We start from the raw sequence: 24,010 nt of genomic DNA on the forward strand, positions 1-24,010 counted from the left end.
CCAAAATTATCTCTTTTACCTTTATAGCTTCCTGTATTGTGCTTCAATTTTATGAGCTTCAAGATTGTTTTATAGTCACTAGTTTATAGTTTATAGGATTTCTTTGGAAACTTTGCATGATCTTTTTATTTTTTTTTATCACCGTAAAGTACAAAAAAAATCCAAAATCAGATACAGAAAGTGCTACAAAAAAATCCCCCTCATGAAGGACCCACATTTAGTCATTACCAAGAACTGTTTCAATATTACTAGCTGTAAAAGTATGGGAAATTTTATGGGAAAGTTAATACGCACTCACTTTTATATGACCGCTTGCCCATATGGCAACAGTGCAATGCATAAAAAGTGCAAAAATACGATCTCAGGGTTTGTTGCTGTATGAAATCATATAAATATTTAAGAATTGCTACAGACTGTAGATAGAATTTACACCACAAATCTTTAGAAAAGTATAAAACATCCAGTATGCAAAAGTCTTTTGAAATCAAAGCTCATGCAGCCTGACTTCCTGTTTATTCTAACAGGAACAGCACCGTTTCCTGCCTCCCTCGCCCCACTATTTACATGTTTTTCTGCTGAGAACGTTTATTATACAATATATTTTTGACATTGTTAAATTTCGCAATATTATAAAATGAGTTTAACCTTGTACGATGTGGGCGTGGAGCATTGTGGAGAGAGGGCGGAGCCAAATAAAATTACGACATGTAGTGAAATGTGAGATATTTACTGTCCAAGATGTAAATAGAAAAAGAACATCACAATAAAATAAATACAAATGTAAAGTATAACCTTACGTATAAAAATATGAATAACGTTTGGTATCAGCATGATCAATCAGAGAAACTGATTGTTCTGTGGGTTTTTCTTTGACCGAACCAGGCACCTTGAATTGTCTGCCATGTAATTGTCAAGGTTCTTCTGGGAGAAATGAAGGAACCTCCTCAGGTCTCTATACGGTATTTACATTTACGCCCTTATCTAGAGCGACTTTCAGTTATCTCATTCATACAACTGAGCAGTCGAGGGTTAAAGGCCTTGTGTGGTTAAAGGCCCAGCAGTGGTGGTGGGATTTGAACTCATGATCTTCTGATCAGAAGTCCAATATCTTAACCACTGAGCTAGCCCTTCCCCAATGTTTTTAGCACCTATCAGTTGAACGGTTTACCAAACAGTACACCTCAGCAATGATAAAACTCTTCGGTGCCAACCAGATGTGGATGGGTTCGCTTTTAAATCTGGTTCATCTCAAGGTTTCTTCCTCATGAAATCTCAGGGAGTTTTTTCTTGCCACTGGCGCCCCTGCTCGCTAATTAGGGATACATTTATAGGCACTGACATTTAAATTCTAATTTGATAACCTATTTATCTATGGGACAATGTCAATTGATAGAATAATTACCCAGTGAGCTATCACTGTTTATGATGTTCTGAATAAAATCTCTGTAAATGTGCTAGTTTTATCTTTTACACCTTATGAAGCGATTCATCTGATAGGCTTTGGTATAATGCGGTACAAAAAAAATGGCTTCTGGGTTTGTAAATAGGAATATTACACTGTCGTGAAAATAAGGACCGCTCTACGGAGACTCTGAATGCTCCTGAGCTCAGCTCTAGGGTTCCACCACATGTTCTCCCCATGTACTCAGAGAAACCTGCTGGATCGACAATTGACCCCAGGTGTGAATTAGTGTATGCGTTGTACCCCGCTATGGACCAGGGGGTCTCATCCTATTCTGGATTCAGATGAACGAACACCTAGTGGATGGGTTCCTAACCTGCACATTCATAATCTACTTGATTCTTCACTGATTTTGAGCTGACGCGTTTGCGTTCATGGTATTCTGTGGTTTTAAGCGTCCAGATCCTAGTGTACTGTTGGTGTGTTTGTCTCATTGTTGTTGTTTTTTCCAGAATTGTAAAGGAGTGGTAGAAAGACGCTGTATTCGTGTAACATGTACATTACAGTGCAGTTAAATTCTTTAAACGCAATCGAACCCGGGCCGGCAGACCATAGTTTGGTGGATAAGCTGTTCTACATTTCTGATCAGAAGGGCATGAGTTCATATCCCAGCACCACCAATCTGCCACTTTTGGGCCCTTGAGCAAGGCCCCTTAACCTCTTAATTGCTTAGCTGAAATAACAATAAGTTGCTTTTGAAAAGATGCTGTAAATGTAAAAACACCAAAATGCCTAGAACATCGGGTTCTCCATAACCAGGGTACACAGGAACCCCCGTATACAGCAGGTTCAAGGAGGGGGCACGCGTTGTCGTGTTGACCCCGCCTTCGAGCGTCCTACGTCATGACGTTAAGCCAAACCCGGAAGTGGGAATGTGTCATGGTGCCAACGGGCTGCACTTTTCAAATCGGTGAAGACAGGAAGCTCATGATCATCAGGATTTTTTTTTGCAGAGCCAAGAAAACCGGATTATATAAAGGAAAATATGAAAATGACACCATAAACAAGTTTCTAAGGTGTGAAAAATAGAGGTTTGGCCCAACAGAGCTTGGAGGTTTATCGGAAAGGGAACTAACTGGAACCAGAATTGGTGCCATTTTTCAACGTTCCTGAAATTGTTATAAGAGAAAAAACAACATTTTATTGAATCCTTCAGACCCGAGGAGATGCACCATGTCGTGGAGACGATCTTGAACGAGATCCTGTTTCCGGACCCGAGATAGTTCCCACTTCCCACTTTACATTCCTGAACTCGGTAAGTCGCACCGATCAAACAAACAAATAAATAACAACAGTGTAATGACGTCATCAATCCAATTCTGCATGATGTCCTCCAGGAGCTGGTTTTAGTGAGACATTTCTGCTCCTAAAAGCCTGAAACATTGCTTGATCTACCATCTAAAAAGAGTTTTTCTGTGCACCCTTTTCCCCCCTAACCCCTGCAGGCTCATGGCCCGGAGGCGGGTGGAGGGTCGCGGTGGGCTCCTGGCGGATATCCAGACCCCAATACTGACCGAGCCGCTTGACTCACTTTTCCACATCACCGGAGAGATCGGCAGGTTAGTGCTTTCTCCTCCTGAACATGTAGATCTTTCAGCTGAAGATAGATATTTCACAATAAATACAACCAAAAATACCAGACCAAGTTTTAGTGAAAACCCATAAAAAAAACAGGATTCTGGATCTCATGTTGTTTTGTATTCACTTCCTATTTGATCACTGTTGCTTCCATGTTTCTAGAAGTTTACAGTTGAATATACAATAAAGAATCAAATATCAAAACAAATGCAAGAATGGTATCAAGTGTATTTATTGAAGATGCAATAGTCGATATGTAGCTATTTCTTTTTTTTTTAATTATATGGCTGAAAAAAAAAATGTACAAAGCAGAATAGATGTTTGTTCTGTTTGTACGTTTACTTTCGATCTATTTTTTTTTACACCGGCTACTACGACTTCCCTGTTTCTTATTGATATAAAAAAAATAAATACACAAACTTTTTTAAAATAAAACAAGCATAAAATAGTAAATTGTGTATCAACAACGTTTCCAAGCACCGAGTTGTTTTTTTCAAGTGCATTTTGAGTTACAATGAATTTGGATTCAATTAAGTCAATTTTGAATTTAGCAGTAATGTATTATGTGTTACGGCCCGGAGCCCCTTTAAGAAGGTAGAGGATGGAGGTACGACATGTGACCGAGGTATCATGACATGCATCAAGAGTGAGTCATAGGCAGATGTGGAGGAGAGAATCTGGTAATTTTCCAAAATAAAACAGAATCAGATAATAAATAAAACGGAAATAATGTAAGTTATGTATTCTTTCTGTGCGGGCCGTTACCAATTGACCTACAGACCGGTGCTGGTCTGCGGCCCTGGGGTTGGGGACCACTGCTCTACAGGACACCTGTGAAAATATTAACAAGATTTATATTTACACTAAGCACCAAGTTGCTTTCTTCAAATGTACTTTGAATTGTAGTCAATTTGGCTCTGAATTAAGGCGCACTCATCGATTTTGATCTTTTGATTTTTATCATACCAAGTAGCTGCTTTTTAAGTGCATTTTAATTTGTAATGAATTTGGGTTTGATTACAGGTGTAATAGTTGTTAATAATTGTTTCTAACGCTGACAAGCAATATATATAAAATGTGATGAAATATAACATTTGAACCTAAAACCGGACAGAACAAAGCAAAGTTTATGATTTTTATGTTGTTTGAAATCACTTCCTGTTTGACTCCTGTTTTATAGACACTCTGTTCTACAGGCCACTGCGGTTTTCCTGTTTTTCTAGCCACTGTATTCTTGTTCCTGGTCTTGGAGAACCTGATGTTCTACCCATTTTAGGGTTTTTCCAGGTCTCCATGGCTGGTGATTATAAACAGAGTAATCAGAGATGTTGTGGTGAATTTGGGTTCAATAAAAGGTGCAATAGTTGACTTGGGAATATGCGGTATATACTGTATATATAAAAAAATTGCCATAACCTTTAAACAAAAAAAGTATGTGGCTAAGAAAACAATAAATAATTACTGAATGATTAATTTGTTCCACCCAAATGAGGACAAGTTCCTTTTTGAGAAATGGTTTCTTCCTCATACCATCTCAGGGTGATTTTCCTTGCCATTATTTCCACAGTCTTATATAAAGTGTTTTTATAACCTATTTATCTCAACAAATCTGTCTTTTTTTTTTAAGTGCTATATGTATAAAGCTGAATTGAATTGAAAATTGTATAGACACTCTGCTGGCCACTGTAGCTCCTGTGGCTGGAGGTTTATAAACATTAATACGGGTTTAAATGGTGCTGCTGGTGTTGGCTTCAAACTTCTAACTTACTTACCATCTATAGACAAATCTTGAAGTCAGGGTTCTAATCTTACCTTTACTTTTTTTTTCTTTTCACATTCAACGTTGTTACAAAGCCACTTTACAGAAATCCATACTTTACAGAGACTTCATACTTCAGATCATGAGTAAAACAAAGAGGAGATATTGACAAGGAAAAAGCCCCCTAGACACCATAGAGAAAAAAACCTTCAGATAAACCAGAATCAAATAGAAACCTCTTCTCTGTGACTCCAGATAGAGGGGGGAGGTATACTGTAAATCATTAATAGCCAAATAACACAATGTGTGCCGAAAGGAACTTCAGTATATGCGTAACAAAGTGTTTATGATTATGATGATTACTGCAGTATTTCGCAGGCACTAGTTTCCTGAGAGAAATGTGTGTGACTTGGCATGTTTTGGGGAAGTACAAATGTAGACAGCTGTCACCTGTAGGTTAGAGATATCTGTACGTTTGTTATATGTTGGTTGGAGTCGCCTGTAGGTTAGAGTCACATGTAGGTTAGAGTCACATGTAGGTTAGAGTCACATGTAGGTTAGTCGCCTGTAGGTTAGAGATATCTGTAAGTTTGTTTTATGTAGTTTAGAGTCGCCTGTAGGCTGGAGTCGCCTGTAGGCTGGAGTCGCCTGTAGGCTGGAGTCGCCTGTAGGTTAGAGTCACATGTAGGTTAGTCGCCTGTAGGTTAGAGATATCTGTAAGTTTGTTATAGGTAGTTTAGAGTCGCCTGTAGGTTGGAGTCGCCTGTAGGTTGAGTTGCCTGTACATTTAAGTTGCCCCTATGTTTGAGTTGCCTGTACGTATGAGTTATCTGTAGGTTACAGTTATTTGTAGGTTACTTGTAGGTTAGAATTGTCTGTAGGTGAGAGCTATCAGTAGGTCAGAGTTACCTGTAGGTTAACAGTATCTGTACGTTAGAGTCATCTCTAGGTTAGAGTTAGCTCTAGGTTAGTTATCATTTGTATATTAGAGTTATCTCTAGGTTAGATTTACCTGTAGGTTAGATTTACCTGTAGGTTAATGGTATCTGTAGATTAGAGTTATCTCTAGGTTAAATGACTAGTATGTTAGAGTTATCTGCAGATTAGAATTACCTAAAGGTTTGAGTTATCTGTAGATTAGAGTTATCGCTAGGTTAGAATTACCTGAAGGTTAGAAGGTCAGAAGCCTTTGAAGGCATCATTATTTTGTTTGGGGTGAGACAGAATCAGTCACAGGATTTCAGATCCTCCTTACTGAACGGTGAAGCTTCCAGAAGACTGGAAACTAATCTCAAGCGTTAAACTTGAAAGTTCTAGTAAGCGTTTGAGGAATCAGGGTAAGTGTATGACATTGACCTGTAACCTGTAATTATCGTAGCTCATATAAGCATACATTGTTCTTTGTACAAGGTGTCATTAAAGCGGCTGTTGGTGTGTCATCTTGTCGTGATTTTTATTTTTTTGGGTCCAGGTGTCGAGTCAAAGCTTGACATGAATCCGATACGCTTGTACTGCTGCTAGCAGTATAGCATTACAAACCAACATCTTATTACTACTAATGATACCTGTACTATGGAATTATGTTACATAACAAGCATGAGTGTTTTTATTAAGTGTAATAAAAACTATTATATTCCACAGTGCTGTTGAATTCTCCATTCTGATTGGTTAGAAGGTGTTGATTCATTTTCTGCATAAAATATTCTTAAAAGATTCAACAGGTCAAGCTCAGAGCATGGCTCGAGACCTTAAAGGTAGTGCAAACGTGGATTTAATATGAAGCAAAATTAAGTTTTTTATAGTTTTTGAGACTCATGCATGTTCCTTTTGTTTGGGTAAAAGGCAAAAAAAGATCTGCAAGAAAGTTCTGTGGAGTCCAAATGTGAAATCTTTTGGCTCTAACAGAAGAGTAAGATTAAGACCACAAGAGATGATGTTAGCAGACTGCTTTACCCACACAGTAAAACAGTTCAATGGTCCAAAATTGCTACTATTCCATACTTCCGTATGGACTGTGGCTACTTTGAACTAATTTCACCATACAGCAAGACAATGACCCGAATCGTACGTTCACGCTCTGTAAGCGTTATTTAGACAGCAAACAGTCATCTGGAGTGTTATTTATCATGAAACAGCCTGCCTAGTCACCGCTCCTAAATCCTATTGAACTTCTCCGGGGAAGGACTTGCGAAGAACACCTTTGTTTTACAAGAGACATGGCAAAGTACTTCAGCTGACCGTTTCGAGAAAGGAACGAGAGTGTGTAAAGCTTTTAGGGAGTATTTTCAAATTAATATAAGGTGGAACATCTGGACATTTATATATTTGTTTGATTAAAGTCCATAGTAAACCATAAACGGCACAGGCGTTACTGTACACACTGTTAAAATTAGCGAGTCGCTACTGTTGAAGGGGTATAAAGTGCTCCAGGATGTGGCGTTACCGAAATATAATCGGCTTATGAATGGGAACTTCGTTTTGCCCAAAGCTATAAAACATGCCCTGCTGTTTTTAATCGTTTAAAGGAGACACATTCGGGTAAAAAAAAATTTGTTAATTCATTAGATTTGCTTAATTAAACTTTATAACTAAATAACTGTCCATTATTTGATTTATCAACAATCAGGAAAACTATCTATAAAGGATCTATACAAATCCTTTTCACAGAATCTGCATCCACCCGAGACTAGAATTTCCCTCGTTTTGGTGACCCGAACCCAAATGTTGTACTATGAAAGAAAGGGCATCAATTTCCTTTATAAGTATTGTGTTTTTAATAACGTAGATTAGGTAACTTAACTACCAGTACCTGCCGCAGAAAAGCATCCCCACAGCATGATGCTGCCACCACCATGCTTCACTGTATGGATGGTATTGTCCAGGTAATGAGTGGTGCCTGGTTTCCTCCTGATATGATCCTTGGGATTCATACCAAAGAGTTTAATCATTGTTTCTCATGGTCTGAGAGTCCTTCAGGTGCTTTTTGGCAAACTCCAGGTAGGCTGGCATGTGTCTTTTACTTAGGAGTGGCTTCCGTCTGGCCATTCTACCATACAGGCCTTATTGGTGGAGTGCTGTAGAGATGGTTGTGCTACTGGAAGGTTCTCCTCTCTCCACAGAGAAACGCTGGAGCTCTTTCAGAGTGACTGTCGGGTTCTTGGTCACCTCCCTGACTAAGGCCCTTCTTCCCAAATTGCTCAGTTTGGTCGGGCTGCTCCGCTTTAGAAAGAGTCCTGGAGGTTCCAGACTTTTTCAATTTACGGATGATTGAGGCTACTATGCTCATTGGGATGTTCAATGCTGCAGACATTTTTTTGTACCATTCCCCAGATCTGTGCTTTGATACAATCCTGTCTCGGAGGTCTACAGACAATTCTTTAGACTTCATGGTAGAGACCTGCACTTCTGCGGGACCCAACGCAAACGACAAGATTTAATTGGTTACCGTAATTTCCGGACTATTAAGCGCACCCATATATAAGCTGAATTTCGCAGGTGTCTACATTGAATCTAATGAACTTTACACAGGCTTTAACGAAAGACAGTGTCTGTTACACGGTGTAACGGGTGAAATATGTTGTGGCTCCTTTAAGAGCAGAGTGGCATTTTGGGAATAGCCTGCCGCCGCATTTTTCCGGTATTACTGCATGTGCGCAAGACTGAGGAATATGTCCTTATTATTTTCTGATGCTCATTTCTAAGTTTCTTTGACTAACCTGTAACGCTGTTGCTAAGAAAAATAAAAAAGCACGAGTTTTAGAAACCTGTCTGTGCTTATATGATTTCTGTTGCAACTGGAGTTAGTGAGCTCTCCCTTCACCCAGACTCAACACGCTACAACAGCTTGTATCTAAACAGTAACCTACCAAGAAAGTCATTGTTCACTGTCTTCCTCCTTCCTTTCACAACTATTTCTCTTTTTCTTTTGTCATCGTTGTGCGTTTAAAAATTACCACCGGTGGAAGTTTTTTCTCCTTATGCCGTGCAGCTCAGAACACAGGTAAAGTGCGTTTTTTCATTTCCGTTCGGAAATTTCATTGGTCTAATGTTATGTCGCTCAGTTTTTTGGCTTGAAGTTTGTGAAACCGGGAAAAACCCAGGAAAAATCCATAAATTAGCCTCTTCTTGTTTAAGCCGCGGGGTTCAAAGCGTGGGAAAAAAGTAGCGGCTTATAGTCCGGAAAATACGGTATGTATCTACTGCACAAAAGCAACAACGGCAACTAAAATAAAATAAAACGATTTAGAGGCACAAGGTCGGAAGGAACTCTTGCGTGGTTCATGCGAGATAACTACTAGAGCACACCGAGACACGTCTGAAGTGCAGGACAGGGGAGTGCCACAGATATGACTTCATTAATAAAGAAAGGAACAAACAACACAACACAACCCTGGCCATATTTTTTTTTATAAGATTCGCTTGATGTTCTATGTTCTGAAAAGTTCCTTGTTCATGTCTCTGTTCATCATTTACACAAGTCAAACTCGAATAAAACGAAACTTTTGTTAATTTTCCGTTTCTTTTTCTTTCGTATTCAAAAGGGGAAGCGAGTAAGGGGGGAAAAAAAGCAGAGTAGCAAGGAGAAGCGGTCAGTGCATTGAAAATAAATCTACTTATACATTTTACCTGCAGGTTTTTGCGGGAGCAGGACAAAATTATCTTTATTTTTGAGGAAGCTGGTTAGCACTTTGCAGGAGCGGGACTGAAAAATCCATCTCATACTGGTTTCTACTTCACATGGTTTGTGCTGAAATAAGTGGAAAATCAGGCGTGCATTATAATGCATAATTAAGACATTAAAATGATTGCTCAAGTGATTGCCGGGCATAAACCCTGGAATTTGTGCTGCTTTGGTCCCCACAAAACAGCCGAGTCAGTAAACAAACACACTGCTCTGTGTCTTACACTCTTTTCATGTGTGGGTGTGTGAGTTTTGTGTATATTTAATGTGTGTTGCGTTACTTGTGGTTGTAAAGAGGAAGGAAACCGTGGAGGGAAGCAGCACTATGTGAACGCACCAAAAAACAGAAGTGGGTACTTCTTGTCATGCTCTTTCGCTCCCTATTGCTCTTTTTCTTTTTTTTTCTCTCGCTCTTTCTTGCTTGTTGTATTACGCAGAGCTTATTCTATTATTCTATACAGGCCTTTGTCGCAGTGCAGGAAGGCTTTTCTTTACAGGAAGCTCTTCTTACAGCCCATTTGTGTGTGTGTGTGTGTGTGTGTGTGTGTGTGTGTGTGTGTGTGTGTGTGTGTGTGTGTGTGTGTGTGTGTGTGTGTGTGTGCGTGTAAGAGAACGATTGAGTGAGTGTGTGATTGAGTATGTGAGTGACGGCGAACATTTTGTCTCATAAAAGGCCCAGGCACAAACCTGTGACACGAGAATATGTAAATGGTTCTTGGGAGCTTTGATAGGAACGTCACATGAACGTGTGTGTATGTGTGGGTGTGTTGGGTGAGGGTGTGGGTGTGTTGGGTGTCTGTGCTGCTTCGCTGTCATTAAACACTGAAGTGTAATTAGAGCTTTAGAAGTCGAACCTGTGCCTTTGTGAAACACTTTCAGAAGGATCCATGTGTCTGTCTGATCCTCTTGTCATGATGAGAACAAAGGTGTCATATTGCTGTGTGTGTGTTTGGGGGTAATATAGGGGCAGTTGATATGTTTCCACAAGGGAATGGAGGTCCATTCTTATAAAGTTCTGTACACTGGTCGCTTTAGAATCATGTGATTCGATAACACCGCCAATCTAAATCTACATCATAACTAAAAGATGATACAATCTCGGTTTCAAACCTCTACACGAAGACACACGTGGTCGGAACCAAATCACCAAGTGTGTGTGTGGATTTCCTGGTGGTTTAGTGCACACACAATCGAGTAACAAAAAAATCGCAAGGTTTTGACTCTCCTTTTGATGGTTCCTTTTTCAAGGGGGATTTGTGCATATACTATAGTGTAAACTCAACAAAGATTGTGAATTACTTGTCATAAATGTTTTATTTACTACTTTAAATGAATAATACAATAAATAAATAGTTTTTCTACCATTTTTCTGTCATTTATTGGTACACACTGTTTTAAAATTGTTGATAAACTGTTTCCGAACCTTCGAGCCTTTCGCGTCTTCTCGCGAACTATGAGATTTTTTTAATTGTGTCGTAATGCATTGAATTGTAATGTGTTTAATTGAATTCGAAATCGGATCACACTGCATCATAATTGGGGTGAATTGTATCAGTAGCTGCTTCAGATGTTGTGTATATATAATGTGTATGTGTGATCCGAATCGTGTAATCTTCAGTCCTACTGATCTTGACACCTGACCTTTTCCTCAGGGGGAAGTTTGCAGTGGTAAAGAAATGCGTGGAGAAGGCGACGGGTAAAGAGTTCGCTGCGAAGTTCGTGCGGAAGCGTCGCCGAGGTCGTGACTGCAGGGCTGATGTGCTCCACGAGCTGGCGGTGCTGGAGGTAGCCAGGTGCAACCCTCGCATCGTCGACTTGCATGCCGCCTACGAGAACGAGCACGACATCGTCCTGCTGCTCGAATAGTGAGTCCCAAGTCGGAGTTTTTCTCAAACTGGAGTCAACTCCAGGACTGTTTATCCGGACTAGTCTGGGCCTATTGAACTATTATGTGAGATTTATGTGCAATCTGGCAACCATAGTGAATGGCTTTTGTAGTAAGTACCTGATTAAAAATTGTCTCTCCCCAGTGCGGCAGGTGGTGAGATCTTTGACCACTGCGTGTCTGACGAGCTGCTGTCCGAAGGCCAGATCGTTCGTTTGATCCGACAGATTCTTGAAGGCGTCAATTTGCTCCACCAGACCAACGTGGTCCACCTTGACCTAAAGGTTTGTTTTAACCCACAGCTGATAACGATCGAAATTCAAGCGAAATTGAACCCGGGACACAAAACAGCATTAAGCCGGGGTAGTATATTTTTCTTTAGATTTATGTTAATCTATCATGATTTCCTGAAATCTAGTAATACGTCCTGGGTTTTTTCCTACATGGGGAAAAAAAATTGTGTGTCTGTTGCACCAGTTGAGGTAGAAAGTGAGTAGAAGTGAGTTTACAGCGCATGTTTGAGACCCAGATTCTCAATTTGCAGCCTCAAAACATTCTTCTGACCAGTCTGAATCCTCTGGGGGACATTAAGATCGTAGACTTCGGGCTGGCGAGGCGTCTCGGCTCTGTCGGAGAACTGCGAGAGATCGTGGGGACGCCAGAGTATGTAGGTATGTCATTACGTCGCTTTCTATCATCCTTGTGTTCATTACAGCCATTGTTTGGTAATTGAGTTTAGTACAACAATTTTGGGTGATTGGGTTCAGTACAACCATTGGGTGGTAATTGAGTTCAGTATACCCTTTGGGGTAATTGGGTTTAGTATACTGATTGGGTGGGAATTGGGTTCAGTAAACCCATGAGGTGGTAATTGGTTTTATTAAACCTATTTGGGATAATTGGGTTCAGTACAGCCATTGGGTAGTAATTGGATTCAGTAAACCCATGGGGTGGTAATTGGATTTAGTACAACAATTTTGGGTAATTGGGTTCAGTCCAACCATTTGGGGGTAATTGGGTTCCGTATACCGATTGGGTGGTAACTAGGTTCAGTAAACCTATGGGTGGTAATTGGGTTCAGTAAACCTATTAGGGGGTAACTGGGTTCAGTACAACCACTGGGGGTAATTGGGTTCAGTAAACCTATGGGGTGGTAATTGGGTTCGGTAAACTCACAGGGTGGTAATTGGGTTCAGTAAACCCATTGGGGGGTAATTGGGTACAGTAAACCCACAGGGGGTGGTAAATGGGTTCAGTAAACCCACAGGGTGGTAAATGTGTTCAGTAAACCCATTGGGGGGTAATTGGGTTTAGTACAACTATTGGGGGGTAATTGGGTTCAGTAAACCCACAGGGTGGTAAATGTGTTCAGTAAACCCATTGGTGGGGGTAATTGGGTTTAGTACAACCATTGGGGGTTAACTGAGTTCAATAAACCCATTGGGTGGTCATGAGTTTGACTTATGACTTGAAGAAAAACAAATTCTATATTTTTTATGATTCTTTCTAAATTTTTACATGTACTGAATCCACCTGGTTCAAGTTTGAATGTTTTTGTGAATGTTTTTATATTTAGCTCCAGAAATCCTGAACTATGAGCCCATCACTACCGCCACAGATCTCTGGTACGTCTATAAGGTGTTAACGTGCATGGCTATATTTCTTGCTGAATATGCCACGAATATGCATCAGGATGTGTAGTCAATTCGATTTCTTTCATTTTCATTTCTTTAACAATGGACAATGTCCCAGAATAGCTTTACAGTGGTAAATATAAAATTTAAATGCATAAATTAGCCTTTAAGTTGATCCCTAATGAGCAAGACAATGGTGACATTGGCATGGTAATGATATTGGGAAGAAACCTTGAGAGGAACTCAAGAGGACCTCATCTCATGAAGACATGATGATGGTAGTCTAAAACAATCCAATAACTATACAGATCCAGCTTCATGGGTCTTTAGTTTGACCCTTCACAATAATCTCATGGATCATTGGGATGTTTATGGGGAACCATCCTCATCAACACATAATGGTCTCCAAATTGAAGAGAACTTCCAGGGTTTTGTTCGGGGAGGTTTTTCTTGCCACCTGCTCTCTCATCAGGGGCAAACTTACGCTTATAATGAATATCCTAATCATTTTTATCTCCAAATTATCTGTGTAAAGCTGCTTTGAGACAATGTTCATTGTTAAAAGCGCAATACAAATAAAAATTAATTGAATTGAATTTTGTTATATTGTTATATGGATAACAAACAATGGCATTTTTTTTTAAGTTTCAGAATTATGGTGGTCAAAATGTGAAAAAGAAAGAAAAAAAAAACCACCAAAAAACGAATGAACAGATTTGAAAAACGAATGAACAGATTTGAAAAACGAATGAACAGATTCGAAAAACGAATGAACAGATTCGAAAAACGAATGAACAAATAAAAAAAAACTTAAATCTGAAAACAAATGAAAAAATCAACAACAAATTAACAATGTCTGATTTGTCATTATGTTTTCGAATTTGTTCTTTTGTTTTCGGATTCGTTCCTTTGTTTTTCCACTTCTCAGCCACCGTAAAGAATAGCCACGCTGAGATTTCCTAGCACATTCGAGAGCGTTCTGATGGACTTTTTATCATTTTATGACTGACCTCATGCTGTAATGATTAACCACTGCTTCACTATACAATTAGGCGTAATCCAAAAAGTAAATAGTGAGTCAGTAAATGTGATCTCACGTTCTGTATCCTTGTGCGTGTCAGGAGCGTCGGCGTGATCACGTACATGCTGATCACAGGGGAGTCACCGTTCGCCGGCGAGGACAAGCAGCAGACATTCCTGAACGTCTCGCAGGTGAACGTGGACTACGGCAAGGAGGCCTTCTCTCGCATGTCCGAGCTCGCTGTGCATTTCATCCGGGAACTGCTGGTCAAAGCGCCAGAGTGAGTTCCTTCTGTCCTTCACAAAAACACACCAATTCTAGCTTCAAGGGTTCGTTTAATACATTTAACTAAACACAGAGTACCGTGTTTCCCCACCGACCATTATTAATCACGCACCACCCGCTAAACTCTGGACCACTCTGGGGGTTTATTAAGGAATGAGAATAATAAATAAATAAGAATAATGAAAATTTCAATACCTGCTATATTACAAAATAGGATCAAAATGCAAATACAAATGTATAAATCAATAAAAATCTATTTACAATGATAAAAATTGATTTAAAATTATTTAATTGTTTGCAAATCGATTTTTATATTTTTATTAAACTTTTTATTTATACATTTATATTTGCGGTTTGATGTAATACGGCAGTTAAAATCACCAAAATTGTTTCGTTTTTTCTTTACAGAGTTTCAGCAATAAAGTTTCAGACGTTCATTTTAAGAGATCCGTCTTGTATATTTCGTATTGCTTTTTAATTAGTCGATTACTAAAATAATCGATAGCTGCAGCTCTAGAACGAACACCGCCTTAATAAAAAAAGCTCCTAACAGTCTTTTGCAGGTTGGAATAGTTATCCAGAATAACAGCTCTTTTTATATGATTGCGTCCAAGTTTAAAAATATCCGTTGTTTGCATAAAGTCTGATTAGATGTGAGCTCAAGCAGGACTTGCCACTTCCTGTTGCATAAAGCACTGTGGCTTTTTGCTCCTGAATGGAGCTCCTGAATAATCTGAACAGCACTATATGCAAATTATTTCAATCCTGCCAGCTCCGTTGGCTCAGATGTTCTGTAAAGCTTTATGATGTAATGTCTTCTCTCTGCAAGGACGTCCTATATTTATTAGAGGTTTTACAGATAGCGATAGCTAGGTTGGATCATACTTGCCGATACTGATTAATCATCCGCTACATTTTAAAATAGATACCTTATAAAACAAAACAAAAAAAATAAACACTTCATGTAAAATAATACTGAACTAAATAATACTTAAAAAAAAAAAACAGTACTGAATCATGAAAATGTGCAAAATAAAAAAAAAATATTAATCTAAAAGTGTGCATACTGAACTGAAACAAAAAGTAACAATTAAATCAAAACAGTTATATTCAAAATGAAATAAGACAAAACAGCGCCAGTGATTCGCCTCTAGAGGCCGCTTTTATACTGTTACCGCAACCCGGAAAAACTATCGATATGGATTTTGGATATATGAATATGGATAGCTCCAGCAAATCAAGTATCAGTGATGATAACCGATGAATCGCTCGATCTCTAGTATTTATTACTGATTCTGGTGTAACATTAAATGGCTGTCGAAAATAAAACCTACAGCAACAGAAGATTATTCTACAAGTTTGACATGATTATTATCATTCTTTACTGTTTTTTTTTTTTTTTTGTTTTTTTTATATTGATGTATGTGGACACCTTAACAACATACCCTGTTCGTTCCCAAACCATTGCCACAAAATTGCACAATTGTATAGAACGCTAATGTTTGCTCGAGAATTACAACTTACAATGGAAACAAGAGTTTCCGATATTACAGTACAGACATTATATCCTGTCCCGAGCTCTAAACCTCAACTGCACTAACCACTGTTTGGGATGACCTTGAAAAGGGTGAACCGTGCCACTTTATTATTCAGAAAGTTGTATTAAACAAGACCTTTCCAATAAGTTAGTACCCTTAAAGTAGCTCTTAGTTTTTAAAACATCACAAATCCTCATAGCCACACCCCAAAATCTGGGAAAAACAGTATTATAGGAGTGAAGGGAAATCATTTCCAGATGTTTATTTAAGATTGTAAGGTTTCCGCAAACTTTTTGACATCAAATCATTGACCTAAATCTTTCCGGCTCTTCTTTCCCCAGGGACCGTCCGAGTGCCGCCGACTGTCTGAGACACCCCTGGTTGTGGCAGCAGTGCCTAAGCCCCGAACTCCCTCCTCTTCCGCCCGTAAGCCAGCGTGTCCCCAGAGAACGCAGCGGTGGTGCCAAGTGGTCTTCGGCTCCCGGGGACCTCGAGGACAAAGAAAACATTTTGGATTCGCCACAGTCCAAGAGGTTCCGCTTCGAGGATGACGCTCAGGCGCCGCGAGACATCAACATCTAAACCTGTCGTTTTTGTTTTGTTTTTTTTTCCCCCCTGTTTGATCAGGGCGAGATTTTCTCTACCGGTCCTCTTAAACCACCTCTGGGACCAAACACAAAAAAAACACCAAAGATGATTATCTGAACTTCTTGCACCAGGTTTCCTGCCACTGAATCGCACTCCTTCTACAGCTCATTCTCTCGTCCGTGTAATTTTATTGTCAGTGTACATTTTTAATTTGATCTATTGTGTTTTTTTTTGTTTTTTTTCCTTTGTGTAATATTTATTTGAGGTCCAATTCGGTGCGTTGTTTTAAAACAGGCTGTGCGAAACCTGCGACGTTTTAATAGAAATGGTGTTGGGTTTCTTTTTGTGGTGATTTTTCCACTTATCGCGATCACTTCTCGGTGCTTTGAATCAATATGCTGGACTGCGGGGGAAACACAAGATCGCGTGTATTATTAATTAAAAGATATATAAATAAAAAAAGGGCATTGGGCTGAGGTGCTCGTCGTATTCGTTGTAGTAAACCACAAATGAACTCGTTATAATAGTAGCGTTCGTGCTGTTTGTTTGCCGTATTTGGGCAAATTTTGCAAAATGCACTTCCCCTTAGTCACAGATTTGCCTGATATAAAGTACTTAACCCTTGACATCTCTTTGCGCCTCGGTGTTATATGAAGGGAAAGAAAAGAATCCTGAATTTATACTTTTTATTTAAAATAAATAAATAAATAAATAAAAAAAGCTAATTTTAAGGATATTTTGTAACTCTTATATATATATATATATATAAATAATATAGAGATAGTAGTTTGTGTGTGTGTGTGTGTGTGTGTGTATATATATATATATATATATATATATATATATATATATATATATATATATATATATATATATATATATATATATATATATATATAATATACACACACACACACACTAAGCAAGGGTTGGATTTCTAGAACATTCTCTAATCTATGCACTCAGACCGGATGATCTCATATTTTCGTGCCTTTGATTCTCAGGGTTTGTGTCACAATTTGTCGATCCAGGTTTTTCCTTTCTCTTTATTATATAAACGAATAGCGCCGAAATCTTTTATTCGGATCGTTTGTCGGATTATTTTATGATGTCAAATGTGTGCTTTCGATTTTCTGCTACTCAGAACTGGATGAAAACAATTGTTCTGTAGGTGTTTTTATATATATATATATATATATATATATATATATGAACAAGGGCTGGTCTAAAACATGCAGGATGCAGATGGATATGTGTGACGTTGGTATTTGGAGATAAAGTGCCAATGTTGTATAATGTTATATTGGAGAGGCGGCTCATTGTCTGGGAAATAGAACTGAGAAAATCGAGTGTGAGAAATTCTCCAGCCTGAAGCTAAGACAGGTGGTTGGTTCTACTGAGATACAGTATTGCCGAGAAAGAATTGTTTAAGTGGCTGTGATCTGATGAACGCGATATTTCGTCTTATCGCGACGCGAGAGAGCGTCGAACCGGAAATAGTATTTTTTGGGCCTTCGAGAGGCGGTATGTTGGTTCAAGTAAGTTGAAGGGATGTGTTTTTGGTGGAGATGTCGCAGAGAAAACGAGTCGTCTGTAAAACGAATTTCTTGTTTCTTCAAACCATGATGTCTCAGATGACTAATACCTCGTTTTGGATGTTTTCTGTTGTCTGATGTCTCATGATGGTTTGGAGCGACAGGAGACCGGTCTCATCAAGGCATTGGTGATACAAACCATGATGAGACAGATCTCCTTGGTGAGACCTGGAAGTCCCCAAACTCCAAACCATGATCTCATGATGTCTCTTCGTGGTTTTGTATGACCAATACTTTGTTGACATTTTCTCTTGCTCCAAACTATGATGACACCAAGATATCTCGTTACAGTTTGTGTGACCAATACCGTTGTGAGATATGAAAGTCTCAAGATGTTTCATGATGGTTTGGAGCGACATGAGACAGATCTCCTTGGTGAGACCTGGAAGTCCTCAAACTCCAAACCATGATCTCATGATGTCTCATCGTGGTTTTGTATGACCAATACCTTGTTGACATTTTCTCTTGCTCCAAACCATGATGCCACCAAGATGATGGTTTGTGCGAGCAATACCTTGATGAGATCTAGATCGCTCCTGTCGCTCAAAACCATCCTCCAACCTTGATATCTCATGATGGTTTGTGTCACCAATACCTTGATAAGATCTGGAAGTTTTGTTGAATTTTAAAATTAACACCACCTACCTGCAATATTCTGCTGACATAAACCCGACGTGTTTCTCATCTTCAACCAGGTTCACACACCTCAGGGACGTCATGCGACGGGCTTTCAGGGCTGATAGCTGAGGATTTTGATAGTACTATGCAGCTCATGTCATTTTTACACCATTCACATGGTAGTAACAATGATTTTGTTCTAGCTGACCAATACAGATGTTTTGAAAGCGTTCTGCAAAAGTGCGTCATGCGGGTTTGTCTCCGTCTTAAAGTGCCATGACTGAACATCTGAACAATTCTGTGGGTTTCAAATAAATCAAATCAAATTCCCTTCCAGTGTGTATTGTGTGTTGTTTTGTTCGTTTCTAAGGCAGGCAGGAGTTTTTTTTTTTTTTTACTTTGCAGAATTTAATGAGGGAGTAGCATGTGCCTTGACATGTCGGGTTAAAAACCTGGCAAACCGCATGCCACGCATACAGTGGCATCCGAATTGGTATGTGTTCAACGAGTGGCACGGCCCTTCACGTTCCAAGGTGGTGTATATTTTATTTTATATTTTATATATCATTATTTATTAATTTTTTTAACAAGCAAATCTCAGGTAGTTGCAGTGAATGTACACTGCGATCATTTGCCAGGTCCAAGGATGGTATTTATTTAATAGTTGGCTGCTTATATATGCACAAATTTTAGTCATTAACAACGTTCACCACCAACTGCTGGGCCCTTGAGTGAGGCCCCTAACCTTCAGATGCTCATTTATTAGCTAATTGCAAGCCAAAAAGCCTTGAAATGCAAATCACCTGTGAACATATAACCAATTACCATGGTCATGTGACCATTGCTTATTGGTTGAGGCTTTCGACTCGTGTTCCGAAGGTCGTTAGTTCAAATCCCAGCCACATCTTGGCCCCTAAACAAGGCCCTTAACCCCATTTCTGCTCGGTTGTATAAAGGTCATAATTGTAAGTGGTTCTGGATAAGAGCGTCTGCCAAATGCCGTAAATGTAAATGCAGGTTTGCTTGATTTATTAAGCATAAAATTTAGTGATTCAATTGACCAGAACTTTCCGGTTTCACAACTACCAGCCAATCAGAATCAAATATTCAGACAGACCTCTTCCAGTCTTTACCCAGAACCTTAGATGGTTTGTATCAGTTTTTAAATGTTATATGGTGGTGTAAAAAGAAAGTACCCCCTCTTTGTCCTACCTTATCAGGACATCCTAATCATCCATGTCAGGAAGTCCACCGGTAGCTTCAGTAGCTTGTAGAACCATCTTTAATTACATTTTACATTTATTTGTTTGCAGATGCCCCCTTTATCCTGAACAACTTCCAACTGGGCATTTGTGAGTTAAGGGTCTTGTTGCAGTGGAGGTGCTGGAAATTTGACCTCATGACCTTCCAATTCAAAGTCAAATGCCTTAAACGCTGAGCTAGCACATTTGTTAACAATGGTGTTCTGCACGACTAACAGTCTAGTTTTAGGTTGTGATGGAATTTGAGCTCAATCTTCTCAATATATTTTTAGCTCATTGGGGTTTCTGGGCAGATGTTCATGCACAGCTCTCTCAAGGTCCAGCATTTGAGTCGGGTTTTAGGTCTGGACTTTGATTTTGTTCTTTGTTCTGTTGTAGATCTTCTGGTGTGCTTGGGATCATTGTCCTGTTGCATGACCCAATTTTGACGAAGTTTTTGGCCAGATTGCCTTCCAGCATTATGTGCAGTGAAGTGAAGAACACTGATAACCTCATCATCATGGCCCCCGTTAGTGGGTGGGATTTATTATGCAGGAAGTGATCATTTTATCCTCAAAGTTGACGTGTTAGGAGCAGGAAAAATGGGGGAGAGCAAGGATTTGAGCGAGTTTGACAAGGGCCAAAATGTGATGTCTAGACGTCTGGGTCAGAGCATCTCCAAAACTGCAGCTCTTGTGGGATGTTCCTGGTCTGCAGTGGTCAGTAACTATCAAAAGTGCTCCAAGGAAGGAACAGTGGGGAACCGGCGACGGAGGTACGTTACTATACAGAGGAGTTCATGGTCGACTCAATGACTGTATCCAGCAGAACAGAGGTACCACCACCACAACACAACAACACAACACAAAGGATGCCACTGTGGCTAATAACTGAGCTCAGCATTACTTTATTATTAAGTAATCCCAACAGAACAAATGTGTCAAGAACATATATTTATAAAAGCATGGAATGGCGACACTCGCCTGCACGTGAAACACAGTACAGGTCCGACACGAGTGCATCCAGGTGCTGGAATCGTTGCAGCCTCACAAGCTAAAGTCTTACACTGAAGCTGGCAGCAATAGCATAACCACAAGCAGAATCCACACGGTTGTAAACATTAGTCTTCCGATTTGACTGACTTTGCAAAACAAGTCAGAGTGCGATTGAGCGTTTTTCAAGGTGTGAAATTGAAAGCCGTCCCGTAAACTATTTTACTATTCGCGTCGGTTGAATCGCATCGAATCTTGCTAACGTGAAATGCTTTTGTCGAATGCGATGTGCTATAGATGATAATGAGCTGTATACTGGCGCTATGTGCTACTTATAATAATGTACGTGCTTGATGGGGCGAACAGAACGTGAAACTTGCCTGGTGAGCACTTTCTGTCATACTAGCAGGATTTTATTCGCGGCTTTTGTTTACGAGCGTTAGTGTACCCGATCTATACACTATTATACGTAATAATTTATCTGAGACGTGGCTTATAATTACGAAGCAGACGATGCAACCTGAGCAAAACGATATATTCTACGTTACAGCTGAACGTTTAGGTATTTGGTCTATTTTTTTTTCATTGACTCTGGTGAAAGTGGCCTGCGACGAACGAGAAAGTAAGAACCTCTAGAATAAGGAAACGTCGAAACCTAAGACTCTGTATAAAAGCTTTAGAACGCTTTTTGTCCAAAATATTTAGTGCTTTGTTGCGGGGCTTGAAGTGCAAGAGAACCCGAGAGCCAGGAGAAGCTTTAGCGGCGATCTTCTCAGAACTCCTCGATGACCCGGAAGTGGTTTGCGATGCACGCTGGCTCGTCCTTGAAGTGGAGTTTTTTCGTGATGCGGGCGCCGAGCTGTTCCAGCGTCTTGACGAAGCACCGGTGCTCGCGTCCCACCCACGCTCTAGCCGGGTCGCACACTTCGTAGGGGGTGACGTGGGCGTGCACGGCTACGCCGCTGGATGCCAACTCGGCCAGCGCCTGCTTATCCGTCACCCATGTGTCTCCGGTGCCCGGGTGTCCGCCGTCTAGCCAGTACATGTCCGAGACGCATTCCAGAAACTCCATCAGCTCTGGGTCTGTGCGAGATGACGCCAGCTCGTGTACCATCTGATTCAGCACCACGCAGCCTTTACTGAAGGCCACTAGGATGAGCGAGAAGCCTGCAGGGAGAGGAGCGGGCACCAGGGCACCTCCCAGTGGTGGCAGAGGCTCAGCGATGGCCGCTCGCTCCATGGCGTGGCCCAGGAGGGCTCGCAAGTGGCGCCATGCTCCGTAGTCCGGCGAATGCTGAGGCGCTCCGAACATGTCGCACGAAACGAAGTTGACGTAGCAGCTGAACTTGTGCAGGTGGAGACGTGAGGGACGCACCAGCCACACGTGCCGTCCCGGGAAGCGAACGCCTAGCGTTAAAGCTACTCGCTCCAGACTGAACGAGATCCACGGAGAGGCATCCGGCTGCACGGCCATCTCTTGATGGAAATTCTGGAAGCGTGACGACGGAGAGAATCCATTATTCACATAATCATTAGTGAAAGTGTGTATTTTAAAACTAGAGAATCATTTATTTTTTCTCCTTTCTTTCTGTTTCCATTTATTTATTTCTCCGTTTTCCCTATCCTTTCCTTCTCCATTTTTCTTCCTTTCTTTCTTCCTTCTTTCTCTCTCATTTACTTTCCCATTTCTTTCATTCCACTTCTTTTTCTTACTTGCTTCCTTTCCCTTTCTTTCTTTGTCTTTCTTTCTTTCCCTTTTCACTCTGTTTAAATCTTTTATTTTCCCTCTTTCTCCCTTTCCTCTTCTTTCACTTTTCTTTCTTTCTTTCTTTCTTTCTTTCTTTCTTGCTTCCTTACCTCTTTCTTTCTTTTATTTTTCTTTCTTTCTTTCTTTCTTTCTTTCTTTCTTTCTTTCTTTCTTTCCCCTTTCTTTATTACATTTCACTTCTTTTCTTTCTTGCTTCCTTACCTCTTTCTTCTTCTTCTTTCTTACATTCCACTTCTTTTCTTTCTTGCTTCCTTACCCCTTTCTTCCTCTTCTCTTTCTTTCTTTCTTCCTCTTCTTTCTTTCTTTCTTTCTTTCTTTCTTTCTTTCTTTCCCTTTTCACTGTGTTTAAATCTTTTATTTTCCCTCTTTCTTCCTTTCCTCTTCCTTCCTTCCTCCCTTTTTCTTTCATCCCCCCATTCCCATACCCATCCTATCACCACTGCTGTATTCTGCCCGTGTTCTTGATCACATTCAGTATTTATTCGTGAACATCTGGAGATGTTGTGAGAAATAAATTCTGATCTCGTTAAGCGAGTAAAAGGTGAATGATTAAAGTGAAAATATCACCAAGCCCCTGGTAGAGAACAGCTTTGAGCTGATGTACAGTTAAACACAACATGAAGCCATGACAGCTCTGTGGACCAGGATGAGAGGCTGAAGTTCAGGCTCAGACTCACCTGGATGTCTCCGGGGAAGAACACGACGTGCGCGTTGTTGCTGCGCGCCGTCCGCGTTTCCTGCGCCTCGGGCCGCAGGAGTAAGACATCGTTGAGGCGGTGTTGCTCGTAACCTTGAACGTCGGAGAGCCGGAGCAGGCTGCCGCCTGGAGACAACGCCCGGGCCGCACTTATACCTGCTCCAGGATCCAGACCCAGACCTAGACTTGCAGAACTGCTGCTCATCACAGCTACACGACACCACGACGGAGCTCCAAAACTCCTGCACCTCCAGATCATAGATCACACACACACACTTTACACGTTGCACTCAAGCCGCTCCCTGAAATACATTACATATGCAGGACCGCCATTGTGTTACTATAGTTACCAGCTTCAATCCGCCATCTTTCCCACGGTGCAGGTGTTACGACGTAAAAAAACAAACAGATTTGAATATCTCCATTAATCGTAAATTCAAATCAAAATTATTCTAATTCAAACTGTCATTCATATTTATTTGTATGATCTTTTTTTTTTTTTAACAAAAACATTGCATTCTCCCGATAATCTTATTAATTCCAGCACTACGCATGCGCGAACCCAGTCGCTGCAGGATTAGCCGGAAGAACGCGGAAGTCCTGACCACTGATCTTCAACGTATGCCGTAAACCTGAGCTTTAAAGCATATCCGCGCGTATGATTTTAA

General features: G+C 40.3%; 2 protein-coding genes across 4 annotated transcripts; one reads left to right on the plus strand and one right to left on the minus strand.

Annotated features, from left to right (window-relative positions):
* Window positions 1-2,317: 2,317 nt before the first annotated feature.
* On the plus strand, window positions 2,318-17,057 carry stk17b (serine/threonine kinase 17b (apoptosis-inducing)). Its single transcript, XM_046845767.1, has 8 exons — window positions 2,318-2,717; window positions 2,908-3,021; window positions 11,133-11,345; window positions 11,511-11,649; window positions 11,910-12,036; window positions 12,942-12,990; window positions 14,121-14,300; window positions 16,185-17,057. Exons 2-8 carry the CDS (start codon window positions 2,912-2,914, stop codon window positions 16,423-16,425), a joined length of 1,059 nt encoding a protein of 352 aa, XP_046701723.1. The 5' UTR covers window positions 2,318-2,717; window positions 2,908-2,911; the 3' UTR covers window positions 16,426-17,057.
* Window positions 17,058-17,637: 580 nt separating this feature from the next.
* On the minus strand, window positions 17,638-23,932 carry c3h2orf69 (chromosome 3 C2orf69 homolog). 3 transcript variants are annotated; one of them, XM_046844744.1, is made up of 3 exons: window positions 23,693-23,932; window positions 23,323-23,584; window positions 17,638-22,366 (listed from the first exon to the last, which is right to left on the minus strand). In XM_046844744.1, exons 2-3 carry the CDS (start codon window positions 23,545-23,547, stop codon window positions 21,650-21,652), a joined length of 942 nt encoding a protein of 313 aa, XP_046700700.1. In that variant the 5' UTR covers window positions 23,548-23,584; window positions 23,693-23,932; the 3' UTR covers window positions 17,638-21,649. The 3 variants fall into 3 exon arrangements, with proteins under 3 accessions (XP_046700700.1, XP_046700699.1, XP_046700698.1); XM_046844743.1 differs by having other exon boundaries at window positions 23,323-23,590; XM_046844742.1 differs by lacking the exon at window positions 23,693-23,932 and having other exon boundaries at window positions 23,323-23,686.
* Window positions 23,933-24,010: the final 78 nt, after the last annotated feature.

The sequence above is a fragment of the Silurus meridionalis genome, chromosome 3 (genome assembly GCF_014805685.1).
Source record: "Silurus meridionalis isolate SWU-2019-XX chromosome 3, ASM1480568v1, whole genome shotgun sequence".
Taxonomy (NCBI): Eukaryota; Metazoa; Chordata; class Actinopteri; order Siluriformes; family Siluridae; genus Silurus; species Silurus meridionalis.